General features: G+C 43.1%; 1 protein-coding gene across 1 annotated transcript in view; it reads left to right on the forward strand.

Moving 5' to 3' along the window:
* Positions 1 to 21,117, forward strand: part of SLC12A1 (solute carrier family 12 member 1) — a 222,896-nt gene that overhangs the window by 82,939 nt on the left and 118,840 nt on the right. The window contains 3 exon segments of the mRNA XM_030189548.1: positions 568 to 678; positions 5,458 to 5,569; positions 16,527 to 16,654. Coding sequence (XP_030045408.1) covers positions 568 to 678; positions 5,458 to 5,569; positions 16,527 to 16,654 — 351 coding nt within the window.

The raw sequence follows: 21,117 nt of genomic DNA on the forward strand, positions 1-21,117 counted from the left end.
AGGACATATTTTTATAGCGCTGGAAATGGTATGCGCTAGGGGTGGGAACTACTTCAGTAGCCCAGCAGTAGTTCTAAATTGGCGCACAGTAAGCCTGCGGTGGGCTTACTGCCACTTAGTAAAAAGGCTCGCCTGACTGCATTAGCAAGAGTTAATACAGTAGTGCACTTTATCAAATCTAGCTCTTTGTTACTGTTATGGACCACAAATTTCATTCCGCTGACTAATTAATCTACCTATTTTCTAATCTTCCAGCCAGAGCTCCCATGATGTGCTCTGAGTTTTGTAAATGGTTGAACTTGCCAGTATTTCACCAGAGGATTGGAATGGAAAATTCCATCACAATCCTTTGATATATCACATGGAGACTCACTAAGTAAAGGAAAGCCCACAGACACAAATGACCGTGCATAAATTTATACCTCTCTCAGCTGCTTATGAAATAGTACATAACTGTGACAGTTTGCAAGTGTAGAACTTTCCACTCTATCAGTGCTCTTTTCTTTGTCATTAACCTTTGACATCTCACCTAAAAGGTTCTGAGTAACATGTCATTTTCTTTTTTAGGGCAGTAATGCAATAATGGTGGATGATGCCAATGATATCAGAATTGTGGGTTCCATCACTGTGGTTTTGCTTTTGGGTATATCTGTGGCTGGGATGGAATGGGAAGCCAAGGTAAATCTTAATGTTGCAATGTAGAACTTGGTGACCAAAGGTGACTATGTGATGATGATCCTTACTTTCAGCCATGACTTAATATGCATTGTTTCTGGTTTTGTTTTAATCCTGCAATTTCCTCCTGGTCCTTTGTATTCCCAACCCAATTGGAACCAGGGCTGGGATCTGACATCATGATCCTTGTTTGTAACTACTCAGTGGTTTTTCATCTATATTATATTCTCCTCCCCCCCCCCCCCCCAGCATAACTAGTTTAATCATTGTAGTGATAGTCTTAGGACAAGAGCCAGCACAAAGGATCCTTCCAGAACCGTGTAATCACTGGCCCTGATTCCAGTCGCTTGGTGTCATCTTTATATTTCATATTAATTTAATATACCCCATTTCTAGTTAAAACTAATTTTGTAATCCACCCATCCATTGTTCTGGGTGGGTTACAAAATACATATATAATAATTAACAGAAATATCACATATGTACATTCTATTTCACAGAAAATAACTCATATAAGAGTAACACACACACAAAAATAATTTTAAAATAACAAATTACTTGAGATAAATACACCAATTATTGAATCACATTGCCATAAGCCAATAACCATGTTTTAAGTTCTTCCTTGAACTGAACAAAAGAAGTAATATTATGAAAGGACACTGGCAATTTGTTCTAAAATTTAATTCTAAACATAGATTTCCTGCTGGCTTCATGTCTGATAAGATGAAAAGAACGAACCTCTGGAAGATCTTGAGTACCAGAACAAAGAGATTTACATGGTTTACAATGGTTAAAAATAAAGGAATATATATTTATTTATTTGTTACATTTGTACCCCACATTTTCCCACCTATTTGCAGGCTCAATGTGGGTTACATAATACCGTAAAGGCGTTCGCCAGTCGGTTGATAACAAATACAAGGTTGTATTGTGGTCGAATGAGGTAGGTGTGTGTCAGGCACCGTGAAGGTCGAAGGGAATGAAGATTGTATATTGTCTAGTACAATCATTGGTTGTGCTGGGTGTGGGGATTTAGGTTGGATCTGTAGGGTAAGCCTTTTTGAAGAGGTTGGTTTTTAGTGATTTTCTGAAATTTAAGTGGTCATGGATTATTTTTACAGCTTTTGGGAGGCCATTCCGTAGTTACTACTACTACTATTTAGCATTTCTATAGCGCTACAAGGCATACGCAGCGCTGCACAAACATAGAAGAAAGACAGTCCCTGCTCAAAGAGCTTACAATCTAATAGACAAAAAAAATAAATAAAGTAAGCAAATCAAATCAATTAATGTGAACGGGAAGGAAGACAGGAGGGTAGGTGGAGGCGAGTGGTTACAAATGGTTACGAGTCAAAAGCAATGTTAAAGAGGTGGGCTTTCAGTCTAGATTTAAAGGTGGCCAAAGATGGGGCAAGACGTAGGGGCTCAGGAAGTTTATTCCAGGCGTAGGGTGCAGCGAGACAGAAGGCGCGAAGTCTGGAGTTGGCAGTAGTGGAGAAGGGAACAGATAAGAAGGATTTATCCATGGAGCGGAGTGCACGGGAAGGGGTGTAGGGAAGGACGAGTGTGGAGAGATACTGGGGAGCAGCAGAGTGAATACATTTATAGGTTAGTAGAAGAAGTTTGAACAGGATGCAAAAACGGATAGGGAGCCAGTGAAGGGTCTTGAGGAGAGGGGTAGTATGAGTAAAGCGACCCTGGCGGAAGATGAGACGGGCAGCAGAGTTGTGCTTACGTAGGAGAAGCTGGATGCGTAAGTTGTTTTGTTAGGTGGTCATGGATTATTTTTACAGCTTTTGGGAGGCCATTCCGTAGTTGTGCGCTTACGTAGGAGAAGCTGGATGCGTAAGTTGTTTTGTATTTAAGTCCTTTGCAATTTGGGTAATATAAATTTAGGTATGATCATGATGATCTGATTCTGTTTCTGGTTGGTAGATCTATGAGGTCTGCCATGTATCCTGGGACTACACCATAGATAATTTTGTGGACAAAGGTGCAGATTTTGAAGATGATCCGTTCTTTGATTGGGAGCCAGTGCAGCTTTTCTCGGAGGGGTTTAGCACTTTCGAAGCGTGATTTACCAACTATCAGCCTGGCAGCTGTGTTTTGGGCGGTCTGGAGTTTTTTTGCGAGTTGTTCTTTACATCCCACATAGATTGTGTTGCAGTAATCTGCATGGCTTAGGACCATTGATTGTATTAGGTTTCGAAAGATTTCCCTCGGGAAGAAAGGTTTTATTCGTTTAAGTTTCCACATTGAATAGAACATTTTCTTTATTACAGAGTTTACTTGGCTCTCAACGGTAAGGTAGTGGTCAATTGTGACGCCGAGTATTTTTAGGCTGTCTGAGGTAGGGAGGGTGTGTTCTAGGGTGTTTATTGTTGTGGGTTTGTACTTGTTATGTTGAGATGAGAGGATGAGGCAGTGCGTTTTTTCAGTGTTCAGTTTCAGTTGGAATGAATTTGCCCAGGAGTTCATGATGTTCAGGCCGTCATTGATTTCATTGGTTATTTCTGTCAAGTCATGACTGAAGGGAATGTAGATTGTGACGTCATCTGCATAGATGAATGGGTTGAGGCCTCTGTTGGATAGGGACATTGCCCGTGGGATCATCATCATGTTGAAGGCAAACAACCAGAAATATTAGAATACAAACAAAGGAAAGAGATGACAATTAAAGAGAGACCAAAGGGACCTATGTTACAGTCTGATTCACTACAAGAGAGAAACCCAGGAGAGAAGGAAAAAAAATCAAACACATAATCCAGGTCATGATAAGGCAGGCCATCAGTGACAGTGAAGTGCACCAGGGCAACTTAAAGGGAATGTTGGCTGAAAATGATAGGTCTTCAAATCTGAACTTGGTGAATGAGGTTTCCAATCTTATATCTAAGGGCAAACTGAGGGGAGGGGCAATACAATCCCACAGGAGTGTCTTGTGCATGCAGTGAGCATGACTTCCTTTATAGCATCCTCAGCCACAGCTGACCCAAGTTTGAACTGGGGACCTTAATGTACTGATCTGCTCTCTGAGCAGTATGAAGCATTATCTGTAAGAATAGCATTCAGTAGGAAGAAGGAGGTCTCTGGCAGTGGGGGGTAAAGCTAAAGCCCAAGTAAAAGATGTAGTATTTCAGTAAACAGGGGAAATGGACAAGTTACATGGGCTTTGCAATCTTTCTCTGCGATCATGATTTAGGTTTCTATGTTAAAGAGTTGGAGACCATGTCACTCTGTTCCTACCTCTGACATGATGATTTCACTACTTCTTTTCTTGTTAAACCATGTAGGTGTCCCTGACTAAAAGGAACTCTTCCATAAGCTATAGTAAATCTTGTACAAACTCAGCTAGATAGTTTGTGCAGCTGCAGCTTGGATGGGTGGCTATCTTCTGGCCTTCAAACTTCTCATGGCATTATAAAAGGTAATGAGAAGTTGCCCTTGTGAGCAGTATTTATACACTGAGACAGATGCACTCAAGTGAACTGAACTTTAATAAATAGAGCATACTGGGATACTTGTACAAAAAAACCTGATGGGCAACACAGTACATATAGTTTTTCTACAGCATTCTTTGTAAAACGTTTAGCTGCTATGCACAAAAGTTTGACAATATTTCTCCCCTGTTTCAAAAACTACATTGACTTCCATTGGAACAACATATTTTATTTAAACTCATTATGCTCATTTTTAAGGCCCACAGAGTTGGTCTTCCAGATTACCTCTCTGCCTTCACAATTCTCTATTCACCAGCACAACTCCTCCACTCAATAAATGATCATTGTCTTCTTCACCATCCTAAATCAGCTCAACTTGACAGTACTCGCCATTGTGCATTCTTCTTTGCAGCTCCTGCTCACTAGAATTCCCTCCCGCTACCTTTAAGGTCTGAACTTTCCTTTAAGAACTTCAAAAAAGCTCTGAAAACATGGCTATTTAAACAGGCTTTCAATTAACGAGAGAAGAGAGTTGGGTTGTCATACTGCATTGTTAAATCCCCCTTCTTTCCCAGCCTTGCCCCTATACTATCCTCCCCCCCTTTCTTAGAACATAAGAGTAGCCATACTGGATCAGACCAATGGTCCAACTAGCCCAGTATCTTGTTTTCCAAACATTGGCCAAGCCAGATCACAAGTACCTGGCAGAAACCCAAATCGTGGCAAAACTCCATACTATAAATCCCAGGGCAAGCAGTTGCTTCCCATGTCTGCCTCAGTAGCAAACTATGGACGTTTCCTCCAGTATTGAGACCCTGTCCCGGCTGTGGGCATGCCCCGCATCCAGATTCACTTTTTTCCAGTAATCTGGCTCTGTGTTGTCTCCTGACTGCCGTTTTCCTGCATGGCTGCTTCTGCTGCAAGTTTCCCTGTTATCCAAGCGTGCTCCGGTGTTCCTGCATCCAAGCCTCCCCATCCCAGAATCCATGACAGACTCAGACCATATAAGTCTGCCTGGCATTGGTCTTATTTTCCAACCTCTGAAGCTGCCGTAAAGCTCATTCCAGCTATGAGGAAATTTAATTTTTGCATTAATTAGATTCCATCCTTTTTCTATTTAGGATGAATCAACAGTTACATTTCACTTGCTAAAAAGGTAAATAGGGTGCCTATTCCATTTAGCAGCCTTTTCAAATTTGTTCAAAGTTCAGTGTATTAACCTTTTTGATTGCTGTGATAAACAATGAAATCTGTTGTGACTTTTGTAAAATCAATGACACTGTTTGCAAAATTTTTTTTTACAAAAAGATCTTGTAGTGAGATATCTGTATTTTATTCACAGGCTCAAGTATTGCTTTTAATCATACTTCTGATTGCAATCGCAAACTTTTTCATTGGAACAGTCATTCCAACCAACAATGAAAAGAGGTCTAGAGGGTTTTTTAATTACCAGGGTGAGTGTGCAAGTTCAAAATATCAGCTTTGTATGAATGAATAAGTTCTACCTTCAATAATATTTATGTGAGCGCAAAGTTCATGAAAGATATGATTTACTTGAAAGGTTTTATGAAATTGAGAAACTGATACTAATGGGCTCATTTTCGAAAGGGAAGGACGCCCATCTTTTGACATAAATCGGAAGATAGACGTCCTTCTCACAGGGTTGTCCAAATCGGCATAATCGAAAGCCGATTTTGGACATCCCCAACTGCTTTCTGTCGGAGGGACAGCCAAAGTTCAAGGGGGCGTATCAGAGGCGTAGTGAAGGCGGGACTTGGGTGTGCCTAACACTTGGACATCCTTAACCCATAATCGCAAGAAACAAGGATGCCCCTGACGAACACACGGACGACTTTACCTGGTCATGTTTTTCTTATGACCAAGGCACAAAAAGGTGCCCGAAATTACCAGATGACCACCAGAGAGGATCGGGGATGACCTCCCCTTACTCCCCCAATGGTCACTAACCCCCTACCACCCTCAAAAATATCTTTAAAAATATTGATTGCCAGCCTCTATGCCAGCCTCAGATGTCATACTCAGGTCCATGACAGCAGTATGCAGGTCCCTGGAGCAGCTTTAGTGGGTACTGCAGTGATCTTCAGGCAGGTGGACCCAGGCCCATCCCCCCTACCTGTTATGTTTCTGGAGGAAACAGCGAGCCCTCCAAAACCGACTACAAACCCACCGTACCCACATCTAGGTGCCCTCTTCACCCGAAGGGCTATGGTAGTGGTGTACAGTTGTGGGTAGTGGGTTTTGGGGGGCTCAGCACACAAGGTAAGGGAGCAATGTACCTGGGAGCAATTTCTGAAGTCCACTGCAGTGCCCCTTAGGGTGCCCGGTTGGTGTCCTGGTATGTCAGGGGGACCAGTGCACTACAAAATGCTGGCTCCTTCCACGACCAAATGGCTTGCATTTGGTCGTTTCTGAGATGGACGTCCTTGGTGTCCATTATCGCAGAAAATCAGAAACGACCAAGTCTAGGGATGACCAAATCTAGGGATGACCAAATTTAAGGATTTGGATGTCCCTGACGGTATTTTCAAAACGAAAGATGGACATCCATCTTGTTTTGAAAATATGGGTTTCCCTGCCCCTGGGTTGGGACGTTTTGCGAGGACGTCCATATCAAAACATGGACATCCCTTTCGAAAATGCTCCTTCACATCACATACAGGCTCATTTTCAAAAGAGAAAAATGTCCAAAAAGTGACATATGTCTGCATTTGAACGCTTTTCTCACAAAAACGTCCAATTCAGTATTTTTGAAACCTCTTTTTAGACGTTTTTCTCTGAAGTCCATCAGAAGTCCATCCAATTCTCAAGGGGGTGTGCCAGGGGCATGTTCAAGGTGGGATTTGGGCATTCCTAAGACTTAGATGTTTTTCAGCCATAATGGAACAAAACAAAAACGTCCAGGACTAAAACTTAGATGTTTTGAGATAGACCTGTTTTTATAACAATAGCTGTAGTGGGAATTGAGCCCACTTCCCCAGGATCAAGGTCTGCTGCACTAACCACTAGGCTATTCCTCTACTCCACACAAGAGGTGCCCCAAATAATCAGATGACCACTGGAGGGAATCAGGGATCACCTCCCCTTACTACCCCCCCCCCCCCCGGTGGTCACTATCCCCCTCCCACCCCAAAAAAATGTGATTAAAAATATTACTTGCCAGCCTCAGATGTTATACTCGGGTCCATTAGAATAGCATGCAGGTCCCTGGAGTAGTCTAGTAGTGGTGCAGTGCACTGCAGACAGGTAGACCCAGGCTTCTACCTCCCCCTACTTGTTACACTTGTGGAGAAAACTGTGAGCCCTTCAAAACCCACCAGAAACCCTCTGTACCCACATATTGGTGATTCCTTCACCTGTAATGGCTATGGTAGTGGTGTACAGTTGGGGGTAGTGGGTTGTGGGTGGGTTTTGGGGGGCTCAGCACACAAGGTAAGGGAGCAATGGTGAGATATGTACCTGAGTGCATTTTATAAAGTCCACTGCAGTGCCCCCTAGGGTGCCCTATTGCTTTCCTGGGATGTCACTTTTCCACTATTCTACCTGATGCCAAACTTTCTGTTTTTTTAATAACGTCTGAGCCTTGTGTCTTTTGTTTATCAGTAGATTTGGGCTTTTAATTCAAAGGAGGTTTCATTACATATATTGTGAGAATCAGAGAAGCCACAGAGCCCAGAATGCAGGGGGGAAGAGAGAAAAGCCAGAGTGGAAAAACTACAGATCCCAGAATGCATTGCGGGAGGGGAGGAGGCAGGAGCGTAGAGAACACAGATTTCAGACTGCCTGGAAGAATAGGAGTGAGGAGGACAAACGAGTACCTGAGCTGCAGGAGAGGAAAGGAGAGGGGGCTGATTGGGAGATGGAATCAGCTGAGGAGAGGGTGGAACACCTGAGGGAGGGGGTGGAGAATGAGGGGATGGAATGGGAGGAGTTGGAGCAGGTAGGAGGAGAAGGTGTGGAAGAGGAAATGGAGTTGGGAGAGGAAGTGGCTGGAGAAGAAGAGTGACTTCTAGAGGAGCCCAAAAGTATCAAGAAAAGAATAATAGTCAGGAGAGATCCGGAGGGGTGGATGTCAAGAGGTAAAGTGTTGACAAATGAGGGTGGTGGATCTTTAAAGCCTGGCTAAGCCGTGCAGTGTAAAAAGCCTAGCTAAGCAGAACTGTTTGAGGCCTTGCTGAAGAGGGCGGTGTTTGAAAGCGGGGCTAGCTGAACTTTGGAGAGAAAGCCTGGCTAAGCTGGGCTGTGTTTAAAGCCTAGCTAAGTTGAACTGTTTTGAGGCCTTGCTGAAGAAGGCGGTGGGGGAAGGCCTGGCTAGCCGAACTGTGTTGGAAGCCTGACTAGCAGAACTGTGTTTAAAGCCTGACTAGCTGAACTTTGTTGAAAAGCCTGGCTAGTCGAACGGTGTTTGAATCCCGGCTAGCAGAACTGTGTTTAAAGCCTGACTAGCCGCACTTTGTTGAAAAGCCTGGCTACTCGAACTGTGTTTGAATCCCGGCTAGCAGAACTGTGTTTAAAGCCTGACTAGCTGAACTTTGTTGAAAAGACTGGCAAGCTGAACTGTGTTGCCCCGCCTTGCTAGCGGAATTGTGTGGCAGTGAGAGCGAACTGCACGGATGAGTGTGGAGTCGGAAGCAGACAGCACGGATAAGGGAGAGAGACAATAACGCGGCCGAGAGGAGCGGCTGACAATATGTAAATACCAGAGTGCTATTTTTCCATACTTCATAGCAAGAGTGTACATTCCCTAATTACCTGTCCCAATGCAACTAAAGCTTTTACCTCCTCAGTGCATATAAATGGTTTCATTCCTGTGTGAATTCTCTGATGCCGTGTTAGGCTTTCCTTCCAACCAAAGCTTTCACCACACTCAGGACATGTAAATGGTTTCACTCCTGTGTGTATTCCAGTGGCGTACCAAGAGGGGGACGGTGGGGGCGGTCCGCCCCAAGTGCACGCCGCTGGGGGGGTGCCGCGCGCCTGTCGGCTCTTCGTTTTCATGCTCCCTCTGCCCCGGAACAGGTTACTTCCTGTTCCAGGGCAGAGGGAGTATGGAAACGAAGAGCTGACAGGCGCGCGGCACCCCCCCCCCAGCGGCGTGCATCTGGGGGGGTTCTTTCGCCGGGGGGGGTCGCGCTGCACCCGGGGGTTATTTCGCCGTGGGGGGGTCGCGCTGTTCCAGGGGGGGGCGCTGTACCCAGGGGGCGGGGCGCATCGGCGATCCGCCCCGGGTGTCAGCGCCCCTAGGAACGCCACTGGTGTATTCTCTGGTGCATTATGAGGTTTACCTTCTTACCAAACCTTTTACCAGACTCTATACATGCAAATGGTTTCTCTCCCGTGTGGACTTTCTGATGCACTTTGAGATTTACATTTCAACCAAAGCTTTTACCACACTTAGAACATGTGAATGGTTTCAATCTAATGTGGATTTTCTTGTATATTTTGTATGTTTTGCATTTGGATGTTTCTGTTTGAAAATGGACCAAAAAATAAAACATCCTAATCACAAAACATTTTTCCAAACAGCATTTTCAAAAGGAAAAGATAGACTTTTTTTTTTTGTAGAAAATGAGCTTTCCTTTTTTGATTTTGGATGTTTTACAAAAAAACATCCAAATTCAGACTTAGATGTCATATCCAAAAATGCCCCTTTTGCATTAGACTTGCCCGAAGTCACAAGGAGCTGTAGTGGGAATCAAACCCATGTTACCATGATCAAAGCCTACTGCACTAACCATTAAGCTACTCCTCCTCTATTTTGGACCTTTTGCATTTTTTGTTTGAAAATGGATCAAAAAATAAAACGTCCTTATCACAAAACGTCCATAGTATTTTTGAAAAAAAAGATAGACGTTTTTCTTTTTCGAAAATGACCTTCTTTCCTGTTCTGGATTTGGACGTTTTGTGTAAAACATCCAAATTCAGACTTAGACATGATATCAAAAATGCCCCTCTCTGTAAATGATGGCAGATAAAGACCTGAATGGTCCATCAAGTCTGCCCGACAGTCACATTCATTCTCAATTCAAGATTAAATCAACAATGAATGCGATATTATATACTTGATTGTGGTCTTTCTTTGGTGTTTCTTGGACATAGACTGTAGAAGTTCAGCTGGCTCTGTCCTTATGTTCCAGCTGATTCCTGTCAGGAATCAGGGTTGTACAAGGCACCTGGTTGATCATAGTAAAATATGGGACTAGATTCAGTAAATGGTGCCCAAATTTGGATGCAAAAAAATAATGAGTGTTATTCTATAAATGGTGCTCCAAGTTAGGTGCCTTTTATAGAATAGTGCTTAGTGCCAGGATCTGCACCCAACTGTGGGTGCAAGGATTTAAACCAGGGCTTTTTTTGAGGGGGTACTTGGGGGTACTGAGTACCGGCACCTTTTCTATTGTCTTCTAAAATTGACCCATGGTCCCTAAGTTTTAATGAAAGAGCTCAGGCTCTACACACAAATTCTGCCTTGTCATAGATTCTGTGACTGGTTGCAGGGGACCTGGCTACTGTGGGGTGGGTCCCTCAGTGATCACCCCACCCCGGAAGGGTGGCCTAGAATTTGAGTACCGGCACCTTTTTTGCTAGACAAAATGCACTGATTTAAACCCACTGAAACTTGGTGTAAGTCCACACACCTAAATTAGGTGCGGATCCCCTAAATTCTACAATACTGCGCGCATCTTTAGTGAATGCCCCTGACCTGACCACGCCCCTCCCATGTTCATGCCCCCTTTTTAGTTGCGCACTAAACAATTTACATGCACATCTTTATAGAGTATCACCTAGAAAGATATGTGTGTAAATTGTTGGCGCTAATTAACTAGTTACTCAATTAAATTGGACATGTAAATTGGGTGCATGCCCAAATTTATGCATGCAATTTTGAGCACCATTAATAGAATTTGGGGGATGATACATTGTGCATGGTGGTAGCTTAGGAGGAAGTTCTTCAAAGAGTAACTATTCAGGTATTTTTCTCTTTGAAATAGGCTAACATGAAATACATGTGCTAAAAGCAGGTGAATACTCTGCACCTGCTATTTGTGCAGGGGGCTGAAGGGGGTGTTGAGAAGGCAGATCCTGGGTAATTCTATAACAGTATGCCTGTATATAGGTGCAAAGCAAAACATAGAAGCAAAGTCCTCCATAGAAAATCCAAGGAAAACAAAGAGAGTGGAGATGATAAAGAGCAAAACAATTGAGAATCTTCACTTGACTCGACTCAACATGGGCCTTGTTTCGGCTACAACACCTGCATCAAGAGTCTGAATAGAGCTTCTGCAGCTTACACTTCTACAGCAGAGTCATAAGAGTAGGACTCCTCTGGACCTCTGTATATAGGTGTCCAGAGGGCAACTTTGTGATACCTATTCTATAAAGGGAAAGGGGAAAGGAAATGGGACTTGATATACTGCCTTTCTGAGGTTGGTTTTTTTTTTTTTTTTTTTTTGCAACTACATTCAAAGTGGTTTACATATATTCAAGTACTTATTTTGTACCATGGGCATTGGAGGGTTAAGGAACTTGCCCAGAGTCACAAGGAGCTGCAGTGGGAATTGAACTCAGTTCCCCAGGATCAAAGTCCACTGCATTAGCCACTAGGCTACTCCAAGAGGATGCCTACTTTCCTTTATAGAATACTACAGTAGCTTATGTGCCTATAATTTAGGTGCAAGCACTTAAAGCAGCCATAGAACGGGTGTAAGTGCTCATGCCTCAAATGTAACACAGTTTGATATACATTGTGTGTAAGAGTGCGTCAGTGTTCCCTCTAAACTGAGCAGGAAACCTCCAACTGCATTACTGCCAATGGGGGGGGGGGGGGTGCTTCAATATTGTGTTTTTAATTACTAGGGCCATGCAGATTGCCTGGACTCCTGCAGAGCTTGCATGCCTCTCACAAATATCTGATAGTGAAACAGCACCACCCACTGGCAGGACTCTAGGTGGAGGACTCCTGCTCAGCTTAGAGGAAACAGTAGTTTGAGTTCAACCCATGATGTGCTCAGATTCCGCAGATGCATATTCCTCCCCGTAAAATACGCTCTATGTGAAACATGCATATTTACAGAAGAGCGCGTAGGTGGAATTTTGCATTTACAGGCCCATGTGCACACATACACACATATGCATCATTATGCTAATCATGTACACACACACTTGGGGCATAACTGTTGGTTCTCACTTTAATAACCCTATTGTGCTCATACTTGTGAAAAATTTATGGGCCCGATATTCAGCCAATGGTGATCAGCATTTTGTTGACCGCTGCTGGTGTTATTTCAGAAATTCAATGCTGGGCCATGCGCGGGCTCCAGCATTGAATTTCCAGGCATACGGGGATAGTGGAACAGCAAAAGAGTAGCGAGATCAACACGACTTCCAAGACACCGTGGGGGGGGGGGGGGGAGTAATCAAAATATTTTATTGAATAAAAGTAAAAAATACTCGACACAAAGCCGTGTTTCGGCGAAAAAATGTCTGCTTCAGGAGTCTGTTTGTTGTGTAAACCGATGAATGGAACACCATAAGCGAGGCAGCGAAATCTAGCCTTTAAAAAGGCTAATAATAGATGAATGCGCTTAAAAAAACAAACAAAACTGGAACTAGAAACAACCGCAGTGTCGCTAAGTTAGTAGCGTTGAGGGGATAGTGAAAACATAGCTGGCTCAGTGCGATATTCAACACTTAACAGGCTATGGTGAACTGGGTAAAGATAGGACTGACTTTTATGCAGTCCTATTTATGCGATTACCTTGGCCGGTTAAGTGCTGAATATGGGCACTTAACTGGCCAAGTGCTGACTACGCTCCCAGAATGTCCCCAAAATAGCCGGTTTTAGCTTAGACATCAACAGGACATTTTCAAGAGCACTATCTGGTGAAATGGTGCTTTACTATCCATCTGATATACAAGTAACAGTTCATGTATACAGCCTTTATATAAATACTTTTACCCACAATGAACTCCCAATGGTGAGGGTTAGGAGAGGATTAAATACTTGAATGCATATTTTAGAAAAAGCAAGGATATGCTTGTAAATTAACCCAGAAAACTATGCACCCCAGATAGCAAGTGGCTTTCCTTTTCCTGCATGTACTATCACTATAAGGTGACACCTAGAAGTAGGTGTTATTTATGCACGTCAAAGGTGTCATAAAGTGGCAGGTAGGCACTTATGTGCACTAGGCTATAAGGTGGCTGACCAAACGATGAATCCAGAGCTGGAGGTACTGCTTAAAATATGCTTTATTTGTTGCTTGGACAAAAGGACCCGACTCAGTCTGTGTTTCGGCATCACAAAACGCCTGCCCCAAGGGTCACAATAGTATTCAAAGGATTTTACTGAGCAAACAAAACTTCCCAAAGGCATCCGCTTGGTCAGTCTCTACTCTTGCTTGATTGGATTATTTGACCTAGAGGTTTTTCCTGTTTGCTGTTCCGGAGCATCAGGGGGTTGCAGGCATGTCTCCCAGTTATGCACATAGTTGATAGAATACTATAAACTAGACGCACCTAGGCACACCAACTTATACCTTGGCATAAGAGGACATGCCTATACATGGGAATACAAATACTGACCTATAATGGAATCTTGATACTAAGATGCCAAGATATGATTGGCGCTAAGTGTATGGCATTATGGCCACTTAAACTGGAGTGGAGGAGTGGCCTAGTGTTTAGAGCACCGGTCTTGCAATCCAGAGGTGGCTGGTTCAAATCCTGCTGCTGCTCCTTGTGAACTTGGGCAAGTCACTTAACCCTCCATTACCTCAGGTACAAACTTGTATTGTGAGCCCTCCTGGGACAGAAAAATATCCAGTGTACCTGAATGTAATTAACCTTGAGCTACTACTGAAAAAGGTGTGAGCAAAATCTAAATAAATAAACTGGGGCTCCAATTTATAGAATTGCCCCCCATCCCCCAAATTCAATAAATGACACTTTATATTGTGAACACAAATTTGGGCACATGACCAATTTGTGCATGCAATTTAAATCTTTAACGAGCCAATTAGCCCTGGTAATTGGACCCTAACAATCAATTATCGGTGCTAACTGACAGTAATTGAAATTTGCATACAGAAATTTGTGTACTTGGATCCGTGCATAAGTTTACACATGGCAGCAAAAAGGGAGCGTGGCCATGGGAGGATCAGGGGCGTTCCCGCAATTCTTGCACTTTGTTATAGAATAAGGGTGATCCATGCCTAATTTAGGCACAAGGATTTATACCAGAGTTCAGTTGGTGTACATGCTCGCACTTAAAAATAGTTGCAGATCCCAGTACTAAGCACTATTTTATAAATGGCACCTAACTTTGAGCTACTCATAAAAGGATAGCAAAATATCAAATCCCTAAAGGGCTCTTGTACTAAGGCGCATAGGTGTATATGTCGTACAACGTGTGTCATATTACATAGTAACATAATAGATGACGGCAGAAAAAGACCTACACGGTCCATCCAGTCTGCCCAACAAGATAACTCATATTTGCTGCTTTTTGTGTATACCCTACTTTGATTTGTACCGGTGCTCTTCAGGGCACAGACCGTATAAGTCTGCCCAGCACTATCCCCGCCTCCCAACCACCAGCCCCTCCTCCCAACCACCGGCTCTGGCACAGACCGTATAAGTCTGCCCAGCACTATCCTCACCTCCCAACCACCAGCCCTGCCTCCCAACCACTGGCTCTGGCACAGACCATACAAGTCTGTCCAGCACTATCCCCGCCTCCCAACCACCAGTCCCGCTTCCCACCACCGGCTCTGGCACAGACCGTATAAGTCTGCCCAGCACTATCCCCGCCTCCCAACCACCAGCCCCGCCTCCCGATCTTGACTAAGCTCCTGAGGATCCATTCCTTCGGCACAGGATTCCTTTATGCTTATCCCACGCATGTTTGAATTCCGTTACCGTTTTCATCTCCACCACCTCCTGCGGGAGGGCATTCCAAGTATCCACCACTCTCTCCGTGAAAAAATACTTCCTGACATTTTTCTTGAGTCTGCCCCCCTTCTATCTCATTTCATGTCCTCTCGTTCTACCATCTTTCCATCTCCGGAAAAGGTTCGTTTGCGGATTAATACCTTTCAAATATTTGAACGTCTGTATCATATCACCCCTGTTTCTCCTTTCCTCCAGAGTATACATGTTTAGTTCAGCAAGTCTCTGCCCAGCTACTGCATACCCCGGGCCGTAATTCCATTTCTGACACGTGTCCAAAACACGTGGTAGAAAATTTCTACCATGTGGCGCTTACCTGACGGTAATCGACAGTGTGCGCACACTGATGATTACTGCCCGGTCAACATGTAAGACCTTACCACTAAGTCAATGGGTGGCGGTAAGGTCTCATGCCGCAAATGGATATGCTCTGGTTTTAATATCGAAACACGTCCATTTTTGCCCCCCCCCCCCCCCAAAAAAAAGCCTTTTTTGCAGGCATGCTGAAAAATGGACCTGCACGTGCCCAAAACACGCACCTACACCAGCACAGGCCATTTTGTGGCGGGCCTTAGCAAAAGGGCCCCTAAATCAATATCAATTTTGCTAAAAAGAAACTGTCTATAGGGAGTGACTGAGGTAGCTTACATGGTAATATTTAGTCAATCAGAAACCTGAACCAATCAGGGGATGTTTCTCATATATCTCTTTAACCTCTATGGAGGCTTCTATCACAGGTGTCTATTAATCTGGAAAAAAAGAAGTGATAGAAAACTCACCACTGAGAAAAAACTACCACTCCAAAAAACCCAGTATTAATAATTATACGTAAACTGCTAACTCAGTCATTTCCCACTGAAACAGAAAACTACTACTACTTTCTAGAAAACAGTTTGAAATACAGAAAACAAGCTCTGGAATATTGTGCACAGCATTAACAACAGTGAGTCACTTATCTGAAAAAAATCTCTGTTGGTCTTTCAAAACTCCAACCACGCATCTTGAAAACTTCAAATGCTGAATCACAGTTGAAAACTCCCCAACAAGGGCCCCCTTGTTTCACCACTTTATAGAATTGCCCCATACTTTTTTCCTGTGTGGACCTTGCCAGCTTGCCAAATTGAAAGTACATGCGGGAAAAGGAAAGCCGAACTTTGAGAGCCATTTATAAAACAGCACTAAGTGCTGTTTTTTTCGACGCCAACCTTTTGACGTCATTTATAGAATTTATTCCTATATGTTTACTTGTTGCCCATGCACAGTTATGAAAGTGCCCCCTTTTGACAAGAGCTGTGTCAGAACTTAGACGGAGACCTGCTTCAGTATACTTGAAATGTAGGTCCAGCAGAAATCCAGAGCTCTAAACGTAATCTGTTGTACTATGCCCACCACCTCAAACATCAAGATAGGGTTAACTCATATCGTTTTCTTTTTCATTTCTAGCCATAATATTTGCAGAAAATTTTGGACCAGATTTCAGAGACGGACAAGGTTTTTTCTCAGTTTTTGCCATTTTTTTCCCAGCAGCTACAGGTATTCTTGCAGGAGCAAATATCTCCGGAGACTTGAAGGTATTGTACTTTTTGCACATGAGTTAATTTTGCAACATTGCCATTGTTCAAGATATCGAAGGCAAAGCATGTCAAAATGACCCAAAAGGGCCTGTGCATTAAATTCTGTGCTAAAATGTATTTTGTGGGTGAGTTGCTATCCCAAAAATCTATTTTGTATGCATATTATCCCCGAAAATCTATCATATATATTTCTTACTTCAGGAAATACTCATGTTAAGTGGCCCAAAGAGAAAGGGCTAATTAGTAGAGAGGGTTTCCCTCACCCTAAACCCCACTATTGAAAGCTGCCCCCCTTCTCAATCCCTTCTCCTGCCAGCACCATCAGAACCCTTTCCCCAGCATGCCATCAACCCTTCCTCTATACCACCATCGCAACACCATTTGGTGAGCATCATAATCCCTCCATTTCTCCAGCAGTGCTATCATAACCTCTCCTAAATCATAAGAATACCCTTAAGCCCTCTTCAAACCTCTCTTCCCCAGAAAAAAAAATCACTTGCCATCCCTCTGTAATTAAGGCTTACCATTTTGGAGGATCCTGTTGTTCATGGCTGCTGAATGATGCTGCTAGGGAAGATTCAGCCAATCACCTGATAGCAGTAATATGACCCTGCTGGCATCATTTAGTGGTGCAGGCAGAAAGGCTCTGATGTCCTTCCTGCTTGTGAAGAGTGGAACCATCCAGAATTTTTATTTTTATTTATTTTATTCAAAAATTTATATCCCACCAATCTATTATCCTTGGCAGATTACCAATACAGATGCCAATACCAATGCATTTTTATATATAATTTCCAAAGGGTCCAATGCAGTTTACATCAAAATTTATAAGCATACATATGAAAAGAAAATATAATTATCCAATCATAAAAAAGAGAAATAAAAAATAATAACAATAATAAAATCCATTTAAACTAAATCTCAAGAGAATAAAAAAGTCTTGCGTTTCTTACGAAAGGACAAGTAATTAGAATCAATTCTAATATCTGCAGATAAAAGATTCCAACAACATATAGCAGCAATAGAAAAAATGGAATCTGTAATTCTTGAGAATGTTACTCCCTTAAAAACTGGAGAGTGTAAAATGAACAAGTTATATAGGCGTAATGAATATCTATTTATTGGAGAGCAAAGCAATTCAGTAATTAGTGCTGATGTAACCCTATGAACCACTTGAAAAATCACACAAGCAGCCTTAAACCAGATTCTCTGTTGTGGTGGAAACCAGTGCAATGTTTGCCTAAATGATGAAACACTATTACATTTTTTGAGACAAAAAAATCAATCTGATGGCAGTATTTTGCATAAATTGTAATTTCTTAAGCAGTCAGGCAGATAGACCCAAGTATAAGGCATTACAGTAGTCTAGACATGATAAGACTAACAAAAGATAAAAGCAGGATAATCAAAGCAGGATCTTACTAATCTCAGTTGTCTTAATTTATAGAACATCTTTCTCCAATCTGTGCCTCCTGAGATAATGAGGAGTCGAAAATAACACCAAGGACCCTAGATTGATCCTCTACTGAAAAAGATCGATTATCAAGATGAACAATCTGCTTAGGAATCAAAATACCAGGATTTCTAAACCAGAGAATTTTAGTTTTCTTTGAGTTAAGTTTTAACATATTTTAAGGCCCAATCGTGAATTTTGTTCACACAAGATGTTATCCAATTGACTGCATCCTTCATATTATTAAGAACTGGTACCAGCATCAAAATATCATCTGCATAGGAAAGAAGCAGTTTATTGAGGTGCAGCCTAATATGACCTAAAGAGGCCATAAAAAAGTTAAAAAGCAGAAGAGATAGAGGGGATCCCTGGGGCACTCCACAGCCTGGAAACCAAAATTGCAAACAGAACCATTCTTCTGCACGCAGTAGCTACAATTAGAAAGAAACTGTTGAAAACATTGTAAAACAGCCACCAATACCTCTCAATAAGCAAACCATGATCCACTGCATCAAATGCTGGAGATGTATCAAACTGCAAAGTATGGTTTGTTTCTCTTGACTCAATTACTTCTTAACAAAAGAAATCAAAAGTATCAAAAGAGATACAGCACTGTGATCTGATCTAAAACCAAATTGTGAAGTATGTATGCAGTCAAATTTATCTAGATAATCAGCAAATAAATAATTGACATGGAACTCCACAAGTTTGGTAAAAAGGGAAATACTCGCAACCGGACAAAAGTTGGATGGCAATGAAAGATCTGAATCATTATCCTCGGGTATAGGGGTCAAACATATAAAACAAACACTAACATTATACGTCTCTAAATACATACACAACACTCATATAAATAATGTATATCTTATTAGATCTCAAATTGGCAGAAGTATTGATAGCAAGCTCTCAAATTTCTTCATTTCTCACAGAAGGCATGCTGGAATAACATCTCTTTAAACTCTTTTTAAATGCTTCTCTGTTTCTCATTGATCTTAAAGCAGAAGGCAAGGTATTCCATAACTTTGTCCCAGCTATATAAAAAAATTGAAGATCTATTGTGATAAGGCAGGTAAGCCAGGATATAGCCAAAAGCAGGGCATCCCAGAACTACAACGTCCAGAATTCCCTAGGGGACGGGGAGAAAGGGGTGAGCCCAAAAACCAGGGAGGGATTCTCAGAAAAGACGGAAGGGAAGGCAGCCCAGGGAATAGGGAGCCATTTTCCCCAGTTACCAGCAGGGGGAGGAACAGCCAGGAGGACGCCCAGTTCCCATGGCTGCGTAATCAATACCAGATTCCTGCTAGCTGTGAAGGGAGGAGGGGAGATTTTCTGAACGCTCTGAAGCAGGGGGAGGGGAGAGAGGAAGGAGAAAAGGAGGAAACTGAAGGTTAGATGCACTAAACTAAACGAGCCAGCAACGTGGGTTTTAAACTGGTTCTAGCCAGTTTAACATGCAAGTAGTAAACCAGGACATGCACAAAAAGGCATTGTCCTGTCACGGTAGCAGCTAACGAGAACTGAATGCAGATAAGCAAATTAGTATTATAATGTGTATAATTCATATTATAATGAGATGCACTACCGTTTTCCGATCCCCTCACCATGGAAAACCTAATGGGAGGTCTGCACCTCTCGTTGGGGCTGCTGTGAGGGAATCGGAAGGAAAAAAAAATTCTTGCCGAGCTGAACAACACAAGCTCAAAAAACGTCTGAGAAGGATGACAATCTGGAAAAAAAAATTTCCAAGTGCTCGTCAGTGACGTCCTTCTAAAGTGCCTAACATGGAAGTCCTTCACTCACAAAAACAAAAAAGGACGTCCCTGACGAGCACTTGGACGTTTGCAGCTTTCTCCAAGTGAAGGGAGTAGAGTAAGGCTATCATACAGCATCAAGTCGCTGCTCCAGCGCCTCCAAACTCATGTCTTACACACTACAGAAACAATTGACTCCACGTTAACTACTCGCAAAAGAAAAAGCGAAATAAAATGCTAAACAACAGTGGCAGAATCTCTTTCTGTTCCACATGCCCCGGATTCGTACAAAACAATGAGGCACATGCCATGGGCTGCATATGCGGGCTGTGGCCACCGCTTCCTGCATGACTCAAACTTCATGTTAAAGACAAAACCCTGGTGGCAGCCAAGGAATGAAAGCCCCCACAGAGGATGGGATGGGGGCACAATGGTAAGAACGAAGTAACGAAAGGTGGGTCTCTCCATAAAACGTACGTTTTTTTCTTCTCCTACTCGAGTAAAGTTTTTCATTTGAGCGAGTCTTTCCCCAGTTTTAGGCCTAACAGTTCATGAAAAGCTCTCACAGCACTGGAGCTTCGGGGAAGAAGAGAGCAGCAAATATACCCACCACCATTCCCCTGCACACCCACTTAAAAACCCATCTAACTTCCACACCAAACCCCACGGCCGCTTTCCTCATAAACTTTTCAATTTCAATGAGCAAAGGGCAAGGAGGGCGCCAGGGACTGCCATTTGAACTCCCAGGGCTCAATGACCGTAGGGGGTTGGTGAAGAGCCAGTGGAAAGGAGGCTGTCGCTGCCTCCCTTCCTTCCTGTCCCAATTATGAATAGGTCCTTACTCATAATCCCTGAAGATCTCTTTAGTCACTCGGCAGTAAAAGACTTCTTCGTCAGGTCGTAAATCCGTCGGAGGTTCCTGCCTGGTGAACGGCTCCTTGTGCAACAATGGCATCTTCGATTCAAGCTCTGGATCTACCCTGGCACAACAGACGACACGGGTGATGGGAGACAAGTGAGCGTGAGCGCTTAAGAGCTCCTGAAAGAAGAATTCCCCGTCCACGAGCCCTTCTGTTCCTACGCGCGTGCTGGTGACAGCACAGACCCAGCCTCTTCCTTCTTCCACCCTGCTTGTAATGAGCCTGTACCTGCCAGGGGCGCGGGCGCTTTTCCGCTTGGAGGAAATCACATGCAAATGAGCTAGCAGCGAGCAGCTCATTTGCATGCAATTTCCTTGATGCATGCCCGTTTCTTAC

Source organism: Microcaecilia unicolor, chromosome 1 (genome assembly GCF_901765095.1).
Source record: "Microcaecilia unicolor chromosome 1, aMicUni1.1, whole genome shotgun sequence".
NCBI lineage: Eukaryota > Metazoa > Chordata > Amphibia > Gymnophiona > Siphonopidae > Microcaecilia > Microcaecilia unicolor.